Genomic DNA, 16,351 nt, shown 5'->3' with positions numbered 1-16,351 from the left:
CTTCCCTCTCCAGAATCAGTACCCGTCTTACTCCTGATAATCCACACACCTCACTGTCAGCTGTTTTCATACGGTCTGTTTCTGAGCCTGAAAGTAGTTCAAGTTAATTCTTTTTTCTTCTGTGACCTACGTGATAATATAGACACCACTAGAGGTAAATGAGAAAATATATTGTTTCATAATGAAATGACCCTTTAAACTCCCTCTCAGGAGACGACCACAAACTGACGCCTGCCTACCTGCTGTGTCTGTGCATACAACACTCTGCCTCAACCTTCCCACCTGGGAGCTTTGGAAAACTGCTGCTCAAGATTGTCAGACGAATCCAGACCATCGCATGGGTCAGTGTCTGCCTGTCTCTCTGTGTGCCTGTCTGTCTGTCTGTCTAACTGTGTCCCTGTGTCTCCCTGTCTGTCTCTGTGACACTTTGGTCTCTGCTTAAGATGACCTCATGTGGAAAGAAACTGGTCAGCCATGTCAGGTCGGGTTAATGGTCAAACAGGGTTGCATATCATGTTTGTACTGTGTTACACATGCACACACAATAATCCGTTCTGTCTACACTATGAATTGTCTCCATAGCAACTACTTCCACCATAAAAAGTTGTCCACAAAATGATTTAATCAAGCAAAAAAAGCGAAATATTTGTCGGCTCCAGATTCTCAAATGAATGATAAATAAAAATATTTGATACACCAGTATTTCATGTTTCCATTTAACAAAAGGCAAGGCTTCAGGGATGACGACTTACTGAGCAGAGCTGAGCATCTTTTTATTGTATTTTGTGTTTTCGGTTCGGGTTCGTACGTGCACTGTTGTAGGCTACTATTGTAGGAACGTTACATTTGTTGTAATGGAAAAACTGCTATTTAGCAAGCTAACTAAGCTAACCGCTTGCACCTACCTGTCCAAAAAAACCTCCATGTGGCTATTCATACTCTCCGTCAGTGCCTGACAGTGACAGTGAAAGCTAACCATAGATTCACTCTGTCCGTTTGCCGTTTTGCCTTGCTATATATGCTTTTCTATGCGCTGTGTCCAGGAGTTTTATTGCTTCCTCTTGGATGCAAGCTGCTTACGATGTTACACCTGGTCATTTTATACGGTCCTGTTGCGCTCTGTCTCTACTGGAAATTACAGGAAATTAGAAATTACAGACAGAGGGCAGAGTCTCCACAGAAAAATACTTCACCACACACTTACGTGAGTTAGAAGTGATGATTGAGCAGGATTATTTCTGTATCACTACACGTTTTTTTTTAAGGAAAACCCTGATTAGTATACCTTTGAAAAAAATATTGAATCTAATGAAGAGTCTCACCAATCTTTCGCCGCCAACTTAGATACTGCACAGTTTTTTATATTTCTGTATTGAGATTTGAGCCCTACTAACTTTTGACAAGTGTATCTTAAACTGTAGAAATAAGCAGAATGTTGAATCTAGTGGTCGATGCTGATTCTCTGTTGATTGATATCATGGAATCAGAAAGGTCATTGGCTTTAGCTTGTCATGTTTTTTTTTAAATTGAACTGTATTATTATTTGAATGTCATAAAAGATACATTTAAAAGATCGTACATATCAGGATCTTCTCCAGGAAATTTAGTGGAGGTCATAAGAAGCCCAGATCCTGATGCATCAGTTAAGTCAGGAGATGATGGCCTAAACAAGAGCCACACTCTTAAGATGTATGGAATTTGCTCTGTGCAGTGGCATCTCTTGTCTTTTGTGTTGTATCTTTATAAGAATGTATAACCCTTTGATATAACGGAGGTGGTTTCAGATGAGGTGGTCTGCCTCTGCTATAAAACACTGCGGGAAACCCTGAATATGGTGCAGCCTACTGTGTTTCATACAAAGGGTTATATGTTTCATATAGAAATGGGTGTTACCAAAAAAAAGGGGAGGAGGTGGGGGTCATCTTGTAAACAGAGTAAGCCTCGATTCAGTCCAGTGGGGCACAAATTATCATGTGTCAGTGTGAGTGTGTAGGTTCTGTAAATATGATAGTGGAATTTCTTTCTGCAGGTTAGTGATAGCGTCATTAAGTGTGGGTCTCCTACGCACATCCTAAAAGTTTAATGAGCACTTAATTGCTGTGTGTGTGTGTGTGTGTGTGTGTGTGTGTGTGTGTGTGTGTGTGTGTGTGTGTGTGTGTGTGTTGCAGGAGAAGACAAAGGAGCTGGCTCAGAAGCAAGCTCAGCAGTGAGTATCGCTTTCCAACTGAAAGAGAGCATGTGTGCTCATGTACCATTTTTGTGACATGTACCATGTCAGTGTGTTCAGTATGTTAGTATGTCTACCAAACTGTGCTTAACACTCTACTCATTGTGTGTGTGTTTGTGTGTGCTTGTGTATGTAGCCAGGACCCGGCTTCCCTGTCTCTCCTTAGTATCTCAGACTTAATCCCAGACCTGCAAACCATCTTCTTCTGGATGTCCAACTCCATCGAGATCCTCTACTTCATACAGCAACGAGCGCCAGCGTACACACACAGCATAGAGACACTGCAAGGTACACACGCACACACACACACACACACACACACACACACACACACACACACACACACACACACACACACACAAAGCATCTGAAGGATGAGTGTGGAAACAACTTGGCTGAAGAGTCATTACTCACACTGACATACAGTAGACACTAATACAGCTGCATCTCTCCCTCCCTCTCAGCATATATATATCTCTTAAGTGTGTTTCTATCTCTGTCATCTCTGTCTAGGGTCAAAGGAGTCGTTGCTATCGGCGACCATATCAGCCAATGAGGAGGCAATGACTATCTTGGAAGAAGTGATCATGTACACTTTCCAGCAATGTGTCTACTATATCACCAAGGTAATCTGTCACCCCGGCAACGCTGCCATCTTCTTAATGAGCAAGATATCTTTTATCATGTTTTTTTTTTTTTTTTTTAACGGGCTAGATGAATAATAACAGACAGTCAATCACACAGAACACCTGAAGTCATCTCACACACACACACACACACACACACACACACACACACACACACACACACAATGACTAGATGAGGTTAGAATATGAATAAGGTAGAGGTTATTTTGCAATCTTTGATCACCGCCATCATAACACATGTCTGTGTGTGTGTGTGTGTGTGTGTGTGTGTGTGTGTGTGTGTGTGTGTGTGTGTGTGTGTGCGTGTGTGTGTGTGTGTGTCCAGGCTCTTTATGTAGTGTTACCAGGTTTGTTGGACTGTAATCCATTCCCAGTCGACAGCTCTGAGCCCTGCTGGAAAGGAGGTGTAGGGTTTCCTGAACCTGTGCGCAGGGTCTTGCAGGTAAGCACACGTATTGTATCACGATACAGTTAAAGTGGTCAGGATCATGAAAATTTAACTGTTTATTAATTGTCTTATAGTGCCAGAAATGAATAATAAAGAGCCCCACCTGACATTTTTTAAGCCTTACATGGTTTACCCACAAAAAGGTAAAAAAATTTAACTGTTTAAATATTCTTAGAATTGCGTCTATTCCTCCTCCCTCATTAAAAAAATGCAACATCTACGAGTATACAAATATTGTTCATTTCAAAAATGTAACTTCTCCACACAAGATGTCTCCAATTTAACTGAAAAGCCAGTTCTTGGTGTGTGAAGTTTCCACATCACATGTGTAAGCTGGATACTGAACCATGATGTGCCTTCAAACTAGTTGTGATGTCAGAAATTCATGCTCTAATATAAATGTCTTAAACTGATATTGTGGTTGTGGTCTTTTCTTGATAAAAACAGAGGTTCTACATACATTCAGTGTTTCTTACTAAAACATATTGTGTTTGTCTTGAGGTCAAACAAATGTGATAAATACATTTCTTTCCTCGTGAAATATTTGCAAAGCTGATTCTTTAAATAATTTGAAATCCTGTATTGTTTTTAATCCATGTTTCACAGCTCCTCTTGTTCATTGCCTTTGCTGGCGCATATCTGTACATCTTGGCACCTTTAGATCAGGGGAATAGGAATGCACGCACATGTACGCAAGTCAAACAAAACGGGGACCCAACATAAAAGACAAATGTACTGTAACACCTCTGGAGGTCAGAAACTCTGCACACTGAAGGTCAAACATCCATGTGAAGGGGGAGTTTAATGTAACAACAAAATTGTCAATATAGTTGATGAATATGAAGTAGTGAAAGCAAACGCCTCATCTAATTATAGAGGCTTGGAAGAGAATTAGGGACATAGAAATTTTGCGGATTTTTTTCCAAGATAAATCAGAAATATTAAGAAGAAAAAGCCCACAATTCAGTCAGGACAACTTTAGTCAAAGAAAACTTTATTTCCATTAGCAGTATTATATTTGGCAGTATGGCTCTGTTCTGGGGCCTCTCTGCCTTTCCTAGGGCCTATGCAGAATGCCTCTTCCTTGCGCCTAAGTGGAAGGCCTAAGGCGGAGAGAGCAAACCTCCCTGCCCTTCCATGTGCCTACATGGAAAACCTAAGGCAGAGAGAGCAGCAGCAAAGACCCCCAGGAACAGAACAGAGCAGCATCAATGACAAACAGAAATGACATTGATGAGTCAGTCACAACATGAAAAGGAGGAGCTGGGGTAAAGGTGGGTTGCAAAGCAGCTCGCAGAGGAAGCAGCAACAGTAGGCAGGCCAGAGCAGTTTAAATAGGGCGCCCTGAATGAGATTCGCCAATAGTTGCATAGAAAGGAATCGTGATCTATCAGCTGACTCCATTCCATCAATCAGCTCCTCCATCAGTTAATTGGGCTGTTTGAGATCAGCTGATGTAGCTGGGATGTGAGCTGAGCTTGACATCGTGTCCTGCCTGAACTAACGCTACGCTCCATTTTTCAGCTTTCTAAAATTACTCTTATTTCGTACATGAATCTCAAGAATTTAATTTGCTTGTTTTCTTTAATTCTGAGATCAGTCTGAGAACTTAATATTTTGGCATAACCATTTGACACAATAAAAATTTTGCCCTAAAACCTGCCAATCTTTCATCTGCAGAAAAGTGAAAGATAATAAAATGACAAAAACTTTATGTGACAGAAGGTAATTTAATTTTAAAAGTTTGATAAATAATAATATAGAAAATATAACATGACAGATCTTATGTTCCTAAACTGGGTTTGACTGAAATTAATCAGCAGCATGTGCATAAAATATCCCAGCTGTCAAACTCGTTGATGCACCTGAAGGGGAAGTTTTCTCCTATTCAATGAGACACACTGATCCACAGATCAGAGTGGACTGTTGACACCTGTCTCTGTTTTGCTTCACGCAGCAAGAAATGTTGTCTCATATGAGCTGACAAGGTCAAGGTCGAGACAGCTGAGCACTGGCTTCCTTCTCCGCTTTTGTTTTGTTTCGTAATAGTATTTGTTGGGACACTTGTCAAACCCCCAGAGCTTGATTTTAAATCCAAGTGGAGTCTGTAGAGTTTCCTGAGATACTGAATATATCAGACTGAATGTTGGGTTATTGTGTATAAAATGATACACATGGCACTAGAAAAAGTCTGAAACTGCTGATACAGAACAGATAAACAATGATATTCAAAATATTTAGTAGACATCAACGGTATTCCTGTGCTCATCTGTGTGTTTGCATACGTCTGTGCAGGTGTTTCAGAACGCCCAGGAGCTGTTGCAAGGCTACCAGGTCCACCCGGAGATTCAGGCTCAGATGTTCGCCTACCTCTTCTTCTTCTCCAATGTGTCGCTGTTTAACCAGCTAATGGACAAAGGTAGGGCAAAAAGCACACACACACACACACACACACACACACACACACTCCGTTCGACCTCCCCTGGGATTTGTACAGTTGTTAGTGTGTGTGAGAGAGTGTGTGTCCTTGTGTCCTTGTCAGCATTTTGACAGAGACTAACCCAGATTTGTCCTCAGTGCCCTTCTCCTATCTGCATTCTGCCCCCCCCTCTCCTCCTCCTCCTCCTTGCCTCCCTTCCTTCCATCTGGCCATCAGGGGGTGAAACAAAGAACAGTAGAGGTGGGATTGGATGGAGGCAAGAGAGAGGAGATAGAGGAGAGGAGGGGGAAAGGTCAGAGTGAAGGGTAAAAGGCTGGAAGGCCACTCAGTTGTTGTGATGACCTTGCTAATAGCCCATTACCTTGTCTAAATACAGAAAATAGTCATTTACCGCCGGCTATATCCACGTGTCCGACCACCTATTACTTCCAACCTCTCCACACCCTCCTGCTGTATCATTAGCTTGACATATACACACTCACGCTCTCGCCATATGTCTTCATTAGCTGGTGGAGACAGCAGAGATCACATGTCTGGCAAAGGCAGAAGGAGAAATACCTTTATATTCATGCAGAGGCTGCCCTGTCCCCCCTCCTCGTCTCCACCTCCCTCTCTCCCCGTCTGTCTGGCTTTCTCTTCCTCTGCCTCGCTCCCCTTTTTTGTTGCTCATTGATATTTCTCCACTGGTGGTGTCCATGGTAACAGTGAAGTGAGTTTGTGGCAGGTAACGCTGACGTTTGCACTGGGCGCTCTGCAACACTCACTCTGTTAGCCTGATGTTATGGCAACTCGGGGAAGAGATGTAATATGGTGCAGACGCTCTGCTTTGTTACAGGCTTGTATGACTGTGTTGTGACGCATTTCAGACTGTTTGTTTGAGAGCGTACGGCAACTTTTCATTGTTTAAAGGAGAGCGTGTGTTTGTAAACCAGCTGAAGCATTATGACACATTTGGGAAGAGGTAAAGTGATGTCTCGTCCGTTTGCAGGGCCTCACACATAGATTACTGTATGCCTAGACATAAGCCTATTACAGTGGGGAGTGTGTGCATATGTGTTCCTGTGTGCACCCAAAACATATGGCAGAATATTTGAAGAGTTGTGTGTGTGCCACCTGCTTCTGCTTCCTGTCATGTCTAACTTGTAGAGAGAGAAATTCTGTGGTGATGATTAAAATGTGTCTGTAAACTGGCATTGATTGATCAAATTCGTAATCTTGTGTACTTAATTTGTGACCAGACAGCTCACTCTTACCTCACTGTCTTCTGTGAAATGGGACTGTTGATTTTGGCTACACACACACCTGACACTATGTTTTGAAAATCCTGGACAGAATAAAGCAAACTCTTATGTTATAGGCCTGGCACGATATCAGATTGATATTATTGTGATTTTTATAGAGAATTTGAACAAAAAAAAAATAAATAAAAAAAAATAATGCTGTCAGTCAAGGTCATCTTTAAGTTTGTTGTTTGTTTGTTTTTTCTCTGTTTTTGAAAATTGAATACACTACAAATGCAACTGGAGGAAGAGAGAGTCTGTAAATGTAACTTTACAAAATCATACAAAAAGACCAGTTACACCTACTGGACAGCGAAAAGGCAACCAGCTAGTGATGAGGGAGGGCAACAAAGCAAAGAAATGGAATTTATTTAAGAGGAAACGCTTGCTTAATGACTCAGTATTATCATATGTGTATTCTTAACACAATATCAATATTTAATTTTACAGCTATCGTACATACTGTTATACTGCCATATCAAGTTTAGAAAATATGTTGCCAGTTTTAGACTGTTTTATTTAGGAGTTATTGTACTGCTGCTTATATTTAAACAACATGTTAATATTTGAAAGCTTCTTTGGTTAAATGAAAACAAGTGTCATAAAAATTATTAAAGTAATCGATTTTAAGAAACAAGTTCTGTCAGGATTAGTTTGACGCTTCAGTATTTGTGTTTACATTTTCTATATATCTGCCTCACCTTCACTTCTTCTTTTTTTTTTTGCATTTTCTCTCTTAGATTTTGAAAAAAATGAAAATAATTAAATAAATAGAAAAACAGTAATTAAAAAAATAAAAATGTTTCTCCTGCAGCTAGTAATCACCATTGTCAGACTTCATCCCATTATACAGTCAGCATAAAGCGAGGTATATAAAACTTCATCCTACACCCAGCAGAGGAGCCTATTGATCACCTCCAAAATTCTCACTCAGCTGACTCAGTATACTTGAGCCTGTATTATCAAGATAATAAATGAAAGGATCCCATACTTATTTATATAGTTCTTGTTTTTCCTTAGTAGAAAAGGATTTTCTTTTTCTAAGGATGTACATGCAGACAGATCTTTAGCCTTTTAGCAATACTTGGTCTATTTACATTTTCCCCTGACCTCCACTGCCATGTTTTGTCCTTCGTCTGTGACTTACATGAAGTCAAAGGTGCAACGACTAGCTGATTCATCGTTTAAGACATTTTCTAAGCAAAAATACTGAATAATTTCTTGTTTTGGCTTCTAAAATGAGAGGGTTTGCTGCTTTGACTTTTGTGGTGCTGAATATCTTTGGATTTTTTGACTGTTGGTCAAACTAAGCAAGCAATTTGAAGATGTCACTGTTGGTGGCATCTCGGAAAGTGAACAGACATTTTTCACTGTTTTTTGACTGATTAATCGATTCATTGAGAAAATAATTGGCTGATTAATTGATGATGAAAATGATTGTTATTGTGTAGGTACGGAGGCTGACTGGGGAGAGTGTTGTGTTGGCTTGGGTGTATAATTGAAATGTTACCATGGGGCTCATTGTTCGTTGCAGTTTGTATTTACTGTATGTGGAAAGTGTGTTTTTACTAATTGTGTTTTGTGTGTCTGCTTGCTAACTTGCTACTTTTTTTTGCACATACTCCCTGATTATACAACCAAATAAAGAAAAAGATATTGCTTTGCATCTGCACAGACACTCAGGTATCATTGGCATTAGTCCAGTTGTTTGTCATTGTTTGTACCAAAACCCAGCGGAGGCCTGAGCTCACATTGGGGGGTATTTCGGAAAGCTTAAATAGGAATTATAGCTGCAGTGAGGTAATGGAACGCCAGATTGACGAACTATGGGACACCATCTTGACAAATGCCAGATTTCAACTTACCACATGCTTCACTTGACTCAAAACGTCCTTTCAGTTCTGTGATACGGAGAGAGAAAGGATTACACAGAGTGAAGAACGCCGGCTGTGTGCTGGTTTGCTGTCAGCTGAGCCCCGCTGCAGCAGTCGATTTGTATTATGCGAGGAGGATTGTTTCATTGACTTCAGTATCAATGTGCTTAAAAATTAATGTCTGTATTGCTGTACAACACATGCAGACAAACTCACACGGTCTCTCTTGTAGTCTGTCTTTCTCTCAGACATGCACACGCCCAATAGAAATCTACTGCAGTGTCTTTAATGTTATACTATCCACTCACATCAGTGTGTGTGCGTGTGTGTGCACAGGTCCATCTCGGGGTTGGTTCCAGCGCTCGAAGGTGTTGCAGATTCAGGCGTGTTTGCGAATGGTCATGGAGTGGGCGAGCAGGTCTGGTCTGGGACATCTGGCTGAAAAGTTCTTCACCAAACTCAACAGCACTGTGTCCATACTGGCCACGGCCCCACAACAGCTCACACAGGTACTACACACACAATTTCACCCACAATTTTATGAAATGATCAGGAAAAACTTAATGTTTTAAGTGCTTTCAGACCTAGAGTTGTCTTGCTTTGGTCTGAATCAGGTACTAATTTTGTCACAAAGTTGCATAATTGCCTAGAGTTGGTTCGTGTTCTCATGGTAGCATTTACAAGTGGACCAGATAAAATGCCTTGTGTGAGAAAGCTGCTCTTGATTGGTCAGAATTTCCATGCGGGAAAAATCCAGGAAGTAAACAAAACGTTGAAGAAGAGTACACTTGCAAGATAAATGTGACACTTTCTAATGTCACAATGGAGGGACAACTACGCAGGTTGATTTTAGCGCTGCTCATCGTGGACTATATTGCTGTCATTGTTCATTTTAGTCAAACCATACAGTTTGAAAACGAGGCGCGGCTCCAACTAGAAAACAATGTTCTGATGCATTGGATGTGCCGAATCCTCCGGGACTGTAGCGTGCTTGTGCTTGTTTCACCCAAACAATATGTGATGTGACTGCAGTTGGTTCGGATCGAGGTCAGCACACGTTCTCACCACAAACAAACCGCACCAGAGTTTGTTTGTAACTGGACAGAGACCACCTCTTCAAGAGTGTCTCGGTCCGGTTGTTTTGGTGTGCACCCAAGTGCGATTGCTGTGTTCACACCTGCCCAAACGAACCACACTTAAGGGGCGAATGAACTTGAGTTCCATTGAACCAAACCAAACAGGGCAGGTGTGGGAGCACCCTAAGTTTAGCATCAACCTAAAGAATGGAAGCTATCAGGTACAAAGTACTGCTGTAAGACTCTTAGGTCCAGTCTACATGTATACAGATCATTTTGAAAACAGATAAATATCTTCGTCCACAGTAGAACGCAAAAACAACCAAGTTAGCTGTCTTCAGCAGTCTCCCCTCGTCACAAAGATAGTAAAGACTACTGCCAACATTTTTCAAAACACCTCCTGGAGATCTCATCACTGATGATTCCTGTTTGATATAAGGATGAAGGAGCTCACTCAAACATACGAGTGATGCTCTGGACATGCAAATGTTTTGGGGCCTGATCCAAAACTGTCAATTCTGGTGAACTTCAAACTCCAGACGCTGAGGTTGAGAAGCTCCGTTTTACATGTCCACACAGACATTCTAACTTCTGAAAAATCTGCACCTCAGAAGGCGTTTTAAGAAATCTCAGTCTTGGTGCCCTAAAACTCTGTGTTTGGATGAGAGGCCAAAACAAAGAGGAAAATATCTGTTTTTAAAAAATATCTGTACACATGCAGACAGGGCCTTAATCCTGTAATCTTCTAAAAACAGGAAAGCTCTGATGGGCTGTAATCAATTTTCTTGATTGTTTTAAATACATCCGATAGAACGGTTCATGAAGCAAGTCACTCTGACCATCTATTGATTTATGATGTCTTTGAAAAGGTTTAGCCAGGATCAACTTGCGACTGCCCGCACTGTGATTGCTTGGCTGTGCTGAAAAAAGGACCTCCCAGGACTTCTGATGAATTTCTTCTTTCTTCGTCTCTGTGTCCAGTTGAGTTGGCGAGCTTTGTCCAGTGAGCACCCGGCTCTGAAACCTGTCCAGCTGCACAGGATTCTCACCCAGTACCAGCTCACAGCAGAGATAGGCCCCGTCCCAACATGGCAACCCAGCAGCGAGGACGAGGCGTACATTTACAGAACAGGTACATGTGTGAATTTGTGAATGTAAGTGAGTGCAAGTTTATTTTCGAGGCAAGTGTAACTGACAAAATGATGGCAACATAAAGCCTTAATGCTATAGGAGGGAAAGTTTAGTCTGTAGGCACAATGAATACTGGCCTGTGTCTCTTAAGCCTCATTTCCACCAAGCAGTCCAGTTCAGTTCAGTTCAGTTTGTTATACATTAGAATATTTTACATAATTATTTTTGCATCTGCATTGTCAAAAATTGTGAATGTCACCAACAGAAATGTTTTAATACCAAAAAGTGGAGCTAGAAACACAGCAGTCCGTGGATTGGTCACCAGATGATTCTTGCTCGACTAGGACTCAGTGCACAGACCCGCTATTTTTAAACACTACAGCCTGTTCTTTTTTTGTTCTGAAAATGTCAGTGAGCCACCCCATTCTGTGGATGATCAGTCAGCTGCAGACATTCCTGTGCATTGTCTGTGAGGAGGAGATGCAGCCAGAGCTGGATGGAGCAGTGAGAAACAACAAACCCGCATACATGAAGAGTACAGTCTGCAGCGGAAACGCAAAACAGATCTAGGGTTAAGAGACATGTCTGCACGGGCTACGTATAGGACTGGATTCAAATAATCGATTCAACAGATTCAAATCGTTCTTCATTCAAATTATCTGAAATTGATTCATCAAATTCAAGATTTATCTTCTATTATATGCCTTTACCCGCAGATGTAGTTATTATTAATTTATTAATTTATGAGCTTGGTTAGTCATCATGCACGTTTTAGACTAAACAGTTTTTGAACAGCACTTACAATGAGATTCAGGCAGACACGTTGGTCTCTACTGATTGGTTAGGGAGAACTGAATCCCCCTTCCCAACACAAATCAGTAAGAGTGGACGCAGTGTCAGACTGAAGATAGAAACTGATCGTAACGAGTTGACAGTTCTGTCCGATATAAGGCAAGACGGAGAGTGATCAGACCCCTGAATGAGGTGTTTAAATATCACAGTATCCTGGTTTCTAACTCCAGCTAGCATAGTCATGTTTCTAAAAAAACAGGGATAAGAGCTTATCTAGATCACTGAGACCAGGATATGATGTGTACATGTGAGAACACCTAACTGTGATACTCCAAAACCTGATCATGACGAGAATACTAGTGTGCATGTAAATACAACAAGCAGCTAGCAGCTCTAGTTAGCTTGAAATAAAGGAATTATTAGAAGGAATGTTGGGTGTGAAAGCTGCAAGCAACCCTGGATCAGGCCTGTAACAATGCATGTGTGTGTAGGTGAGTTACCATTGGTTTGTGTGTGTGTTTAGTGGACCTCCTGGAGAGCTTTGAGAACCATCCTCCCATAGTGCTGCCCAGTGCCGGCTTCAGAGTGGACTTGGACAGCGAGTGCGTTGAAGACAGCATCTACAGACAGCTGCTCTACATCCGCCACTACCTGTGGGGGCTGCGCACCAAGACGCAAACACACACCAGCGCCCCTGGTGTACACACGCACTCCAACGGCACCAACACAGCTGACTGGCCTGACGTTCAGGTCAGCATACTGCACACTGTCAGATACCCACACCTAGCAGTAATCCAGGCCATGTGCCTCGGCAGCTGTGGTTGTTGAGGAGTTCCTCATAATCCCATAAATGAAAGACAAAAACCCTCTACTCCAGCCAAGCCGCACACACATACACATACTCACTCACAGAAACCTAGACATGGTTAAATCATGGTTAATCTGATTAGTCTTTAGGCTGTCTAATTAGTGGGAACGGCTGACTAGACCATAATCCCTAGTGTTACTGCACCCTCATATGTACACATATACGCACACACACAGGAGCACATATACATTCACAAATATGTTAAATAGTTAATTTTGTCCATTAAATAATTATAATCTCTTAATTTATTTTAACTTGAATATTATGTAGGAGCAAAGCTTTCTGTGTACTGCAGCAAGGTAGCTTTGAATAAGAGAATGACAACAGGAATATTTATTTTCTGACCATTTTCTAATCGTTGCACCCTCGTTTTAGACCTCATCCTGTCTTCTCACGTCTTTCTCTCCCATCCCGACACAGAGGGAGTTGCTGCCTCCAGCCCACAGCAGTCCCCGCTCTGGGGTTCCTGGGGACGAGGTGACGGCAGAGACAGGAGAGGAGAGAGGACGGGAAAGACCCCCAGGCCAATCGCACACACACAGCCTCAGAAGGAACGGCATCATCCACCACACTCGCACAGCAAATCCAGACCCGTCCTGCCTCTTAACCCCTCCCAACACCCCGCTGTACCCAGAAGGAGGAGGAGGAGGAGGGGGAGGGCAGATCATAGGCCCCAACACCCAGACTAACGGCTGCACCAGCAGAACTGTGGCAGAGTGTAAAAAGGCCAATGGACTCATCACCAACGGGCTAGAGGGTAGGCTGAACAACATACAGGAGGTGGACAAAATAACAGGAACACATGAGCAGTATAATGGAACCCATTACAGAAACACTACAATCTGTGTGGCCTGACACATCGACAGCTTCACCCAAATCGTATTTTATCCGTAGGGTTATTATACTAAGTCACATAATTAAATTTGGGTGTTTCTGTTATTTTGTCCGCCCCAAATCTGCAGTTTAAATTGTTAACCTTGCAGTTCATTCATTATACACAATATTTGGGATTCACCGATCCAACCTTCTCTGATTCAAAACACCTGAGCTCGGGGGCTCTGTCAGTATGGTACCAATGCTATATTTTTCCCAAATTTAAAATCTGTGTATCACACTGCAGGGAAGTCATTGGAAGATTTTGTATTTAGGGTCACATTAGGTCAGAGTTTACTGTAAAAACTGAGCTGTGACTGAATGAATTTGACTCGTAGCGGAAAAACATTAATTAAACTGTATTTAATGTTCATTTGTCACATCATGACAAACACTCCATCCATTTAATAACTGATTTAAATTTAGTTTGAATGGTGTTTTGTTGATATCGGTGCATCCCTACACAATATTATCAGTACATAAATACAGAAAACACACTGCACAAGATGTGGCAAATATTAACACTCTACTAGAAGACACTTTACACTGGATATTGGCTGGCTCAGTCTCTCTCTCTCTTGTAGGGCTGGGTATTGGTACTCGATACCATAATTGACTGAAATTACCCATAACTAAGTACAATTGAAACTTCTCCATTCAAATGATAGCTGCACTTGATCCTTTTTTACCCAAAGCTAGACAAAAATGACTATTTGAATTGTTTATGTGCAACCAATCACCACAAACATTCTTCTTGGGATGTGTGATTGGTGCACTACCTACTACCACAGCAGCTACAACAACTCATACAGTCTGTGGTGTGTCGAAGGCGAGTGCAGTTTATTTGATGGAGTTGCCCATTTAGCATGTCGAGATGTCACCAAAATGTTCAAAAATAGTTAAATCTGTGAACTAAATGCTTCGATTTACATGATGACTGTCAAATGAAGAAGAAAAAAAGGTATCAAATGCAGTAGTATCAGTTTAAGGGTACTGGTATTGGTGCTGGTATCATCATTTTTCAAACAATACCCAGCCCTACTCTCTTGTGTGTCCTCACTCAGTAAATCTGAAAGACAACAGGACATATGTTAACAACACCTGCACAGAATTTGTGCCATTCTAAATTTACTTAAAACTGCATTCATCTCAATTATTATATTTCTGGATTAAGTGACTATAAGAGGTCACTTGTCGCCTTGAACCAAACAAAGAATGATCACCAGTCTCAGCGCTCTTATCAGTTTCCAGCTGCAGCAAGCAGTTTTCTGCAAAAACGTCTGCTAAACGCACTGCACGCTACCTGCCGAGCACCTAATGGCAGGAAAGCAAATTACTAGCTGGTGAAAAATGTGCAAGAGCCAAAACTAGAGCTAATATTAGACTTAAATTCATCACCATGTCCTGTAAGACCAATTTCAGTTGGAGATATTGTTGCTGTGACGTTTAAGAGAGCAATTGTTAGCTAATATGTTAAACATTAATAAGATGATCATACTGTTTTGGGGTTCCTCTGTCCCCCAGTGGCCAGAAATGGATGAATGCTGCTTTAACTGTGCACTTTTTCTTTGTGCAGTTCTGTAGTAGAAATGCTGGAGCTCGTTGGCCAGCTCTGTGCCTCACATGACAGCAGTGTGTCTCTCGTGCGGTCCTTACAGTGTAGTGAGTGTGACATCTGCAGGCTCTCGTCAGAAGCACATGTTTGTGTGTCAGATTAGCTCCGTAGCATGGTCTCAGTATCTGTGTGTTTGTCTTCTGCACAGCAAGACCTCCTCTGTTTGTCCAACCCCATAGCGAGACCCTGTGTGTGTGTGTGTTTTTGTGCATTTGGGTGTCCGTGTCCTCTGCAGGGTGTATTAGTGGGTGTGAGTTTCCTTTCCCTGTATCCTCCCCTGGCGCCCCTCCCCTTCCTGATGACTTGTGTGTGGTGTTTGTAGTGGAACTGGACAAGGGACCCTACGGACTGGGCATGGGACTTATAGACGGCCTGGTGAGTAGACGGACGTTTAAAAACAGATTTTACATTCCTACCTGTCAGTCGGGGTTTCAGCAGTGTGTCTTCTTCTTTGTGGTTTACTACTTTTACCAGTAGAATATGTTAACAACACAAACATATTTAAGCTGTATTGAGGACAGATTTTAGAACTCCATATTGACAAAATCATAATTTACTAGATCCCTTAATATTGATAGATGCTGATGGGACAATATTCTGGGAATTATTTTTGCAATTTATGAGTGTCCTCTCATGTGGATGCACAAATACCATGCACCTAAATACAACATATTAAACATGCATATGGTTTGTTGAGCCCACTGGAAACTGCAGAATACCCTATTAACACTTTACTTCAACCCCACCTACTTATTATTTGTAAGCAGTACATGTAATAAATACTCTATAACACATCATAACGTAGTTATAGGCAGCTATAAGGACATTTAAACTGTTTATTACTGTGCAGTATTTTCAACAATTATAGCAATTAAGGGGCTCTCACATGTATTCCTCCCATGAAGACATGTTTTATATAATTTCACCTGTTTGTTTTTTTTTTTGACAGACTTTTATGGATGCTTCACAGGAGATAATGACACAACATCGATAAATTAATAAAAATTATATTAGCTTTGAAATTATATAGTGTTATAAACCCCTAATTACATTGTTAATAGGATAGTCTCAGCCCTCGAC

The 16,351-nt window shown here is 41.5% G+C and overlaps 1 protein-coding gene across 2 annotated transcripts in view; it reads left to right on the top strand.

The window, feature by feature from the left end:
* The window catches only part of radil (Ras association and DIL domains), a 34,680-nt gene that overhangs the window by 12,487 nt on the left and 5,842 nt on the right, over positions 1–16,351 (top strand). Inside the window, exons 8-18 of one of the 2 annotated variants that reach the window (XM_050044963.1) lie at positions 211–341; positions 2,169–2,206; positions 2,364–2,515; positions 2,741–2,853; positions 3,200–3,316; positions 5,618–5,741; positions 9,253–9,425; positions 10,974–11,124; positions 12,439–12,665; positions 13,204–13,540; positions 15,594–15,646. In XM_050044963.1, the coding sequence (XP_049900920.1) occupies positions 211–341; positions 2,169–2,206; positions 2,364–2,515; positions 2,741–2,853; positions 3,200–3,316; positions 5,618–5,741; positions 9,253–9,425; positions 10,974–11,124; positions 12,439–12,665; positions 13,204–13,540; positions 15,594–15,646 (1,616 nt within the window). Of the gene's footprint in view, positions 1–210; positions 342–2,168; positions 2,207–2,363; positions 2,516–2,740; positions 2,854–3,199; positions 3,317–5,617; positions 5,742–9,252; positions 9,426–10,973; positions 11,125–12,438; positions 12,666–13,203; positions 13,541–15,506; positions 15,647–16,351 lie in introns of both variants that reach the window. The other variant, XM_050044962.1, reaches the window with a different exon arrangement.

The sequence above is a fragment of the Epinephelus moara genome, chromosome 5 (assembly GCF_006386435.1).
Source record: "Epinephelus moara isolate mb chromosome 5, YSFRI_EMoa_1.0, whole genome shotgun sequence".
Taxonomy (NCBI): Eukaryota; Metazoa; Chordata; class Actinopteri; order Perciformes; family Serranidae; genus Epinephelus; species Epinephelus moara.
The sequence above is the reverse complement of the archived record's forward strand: the minus strand, read 5'-3'. Positions and strand labels throughout refer to the sequence as shown.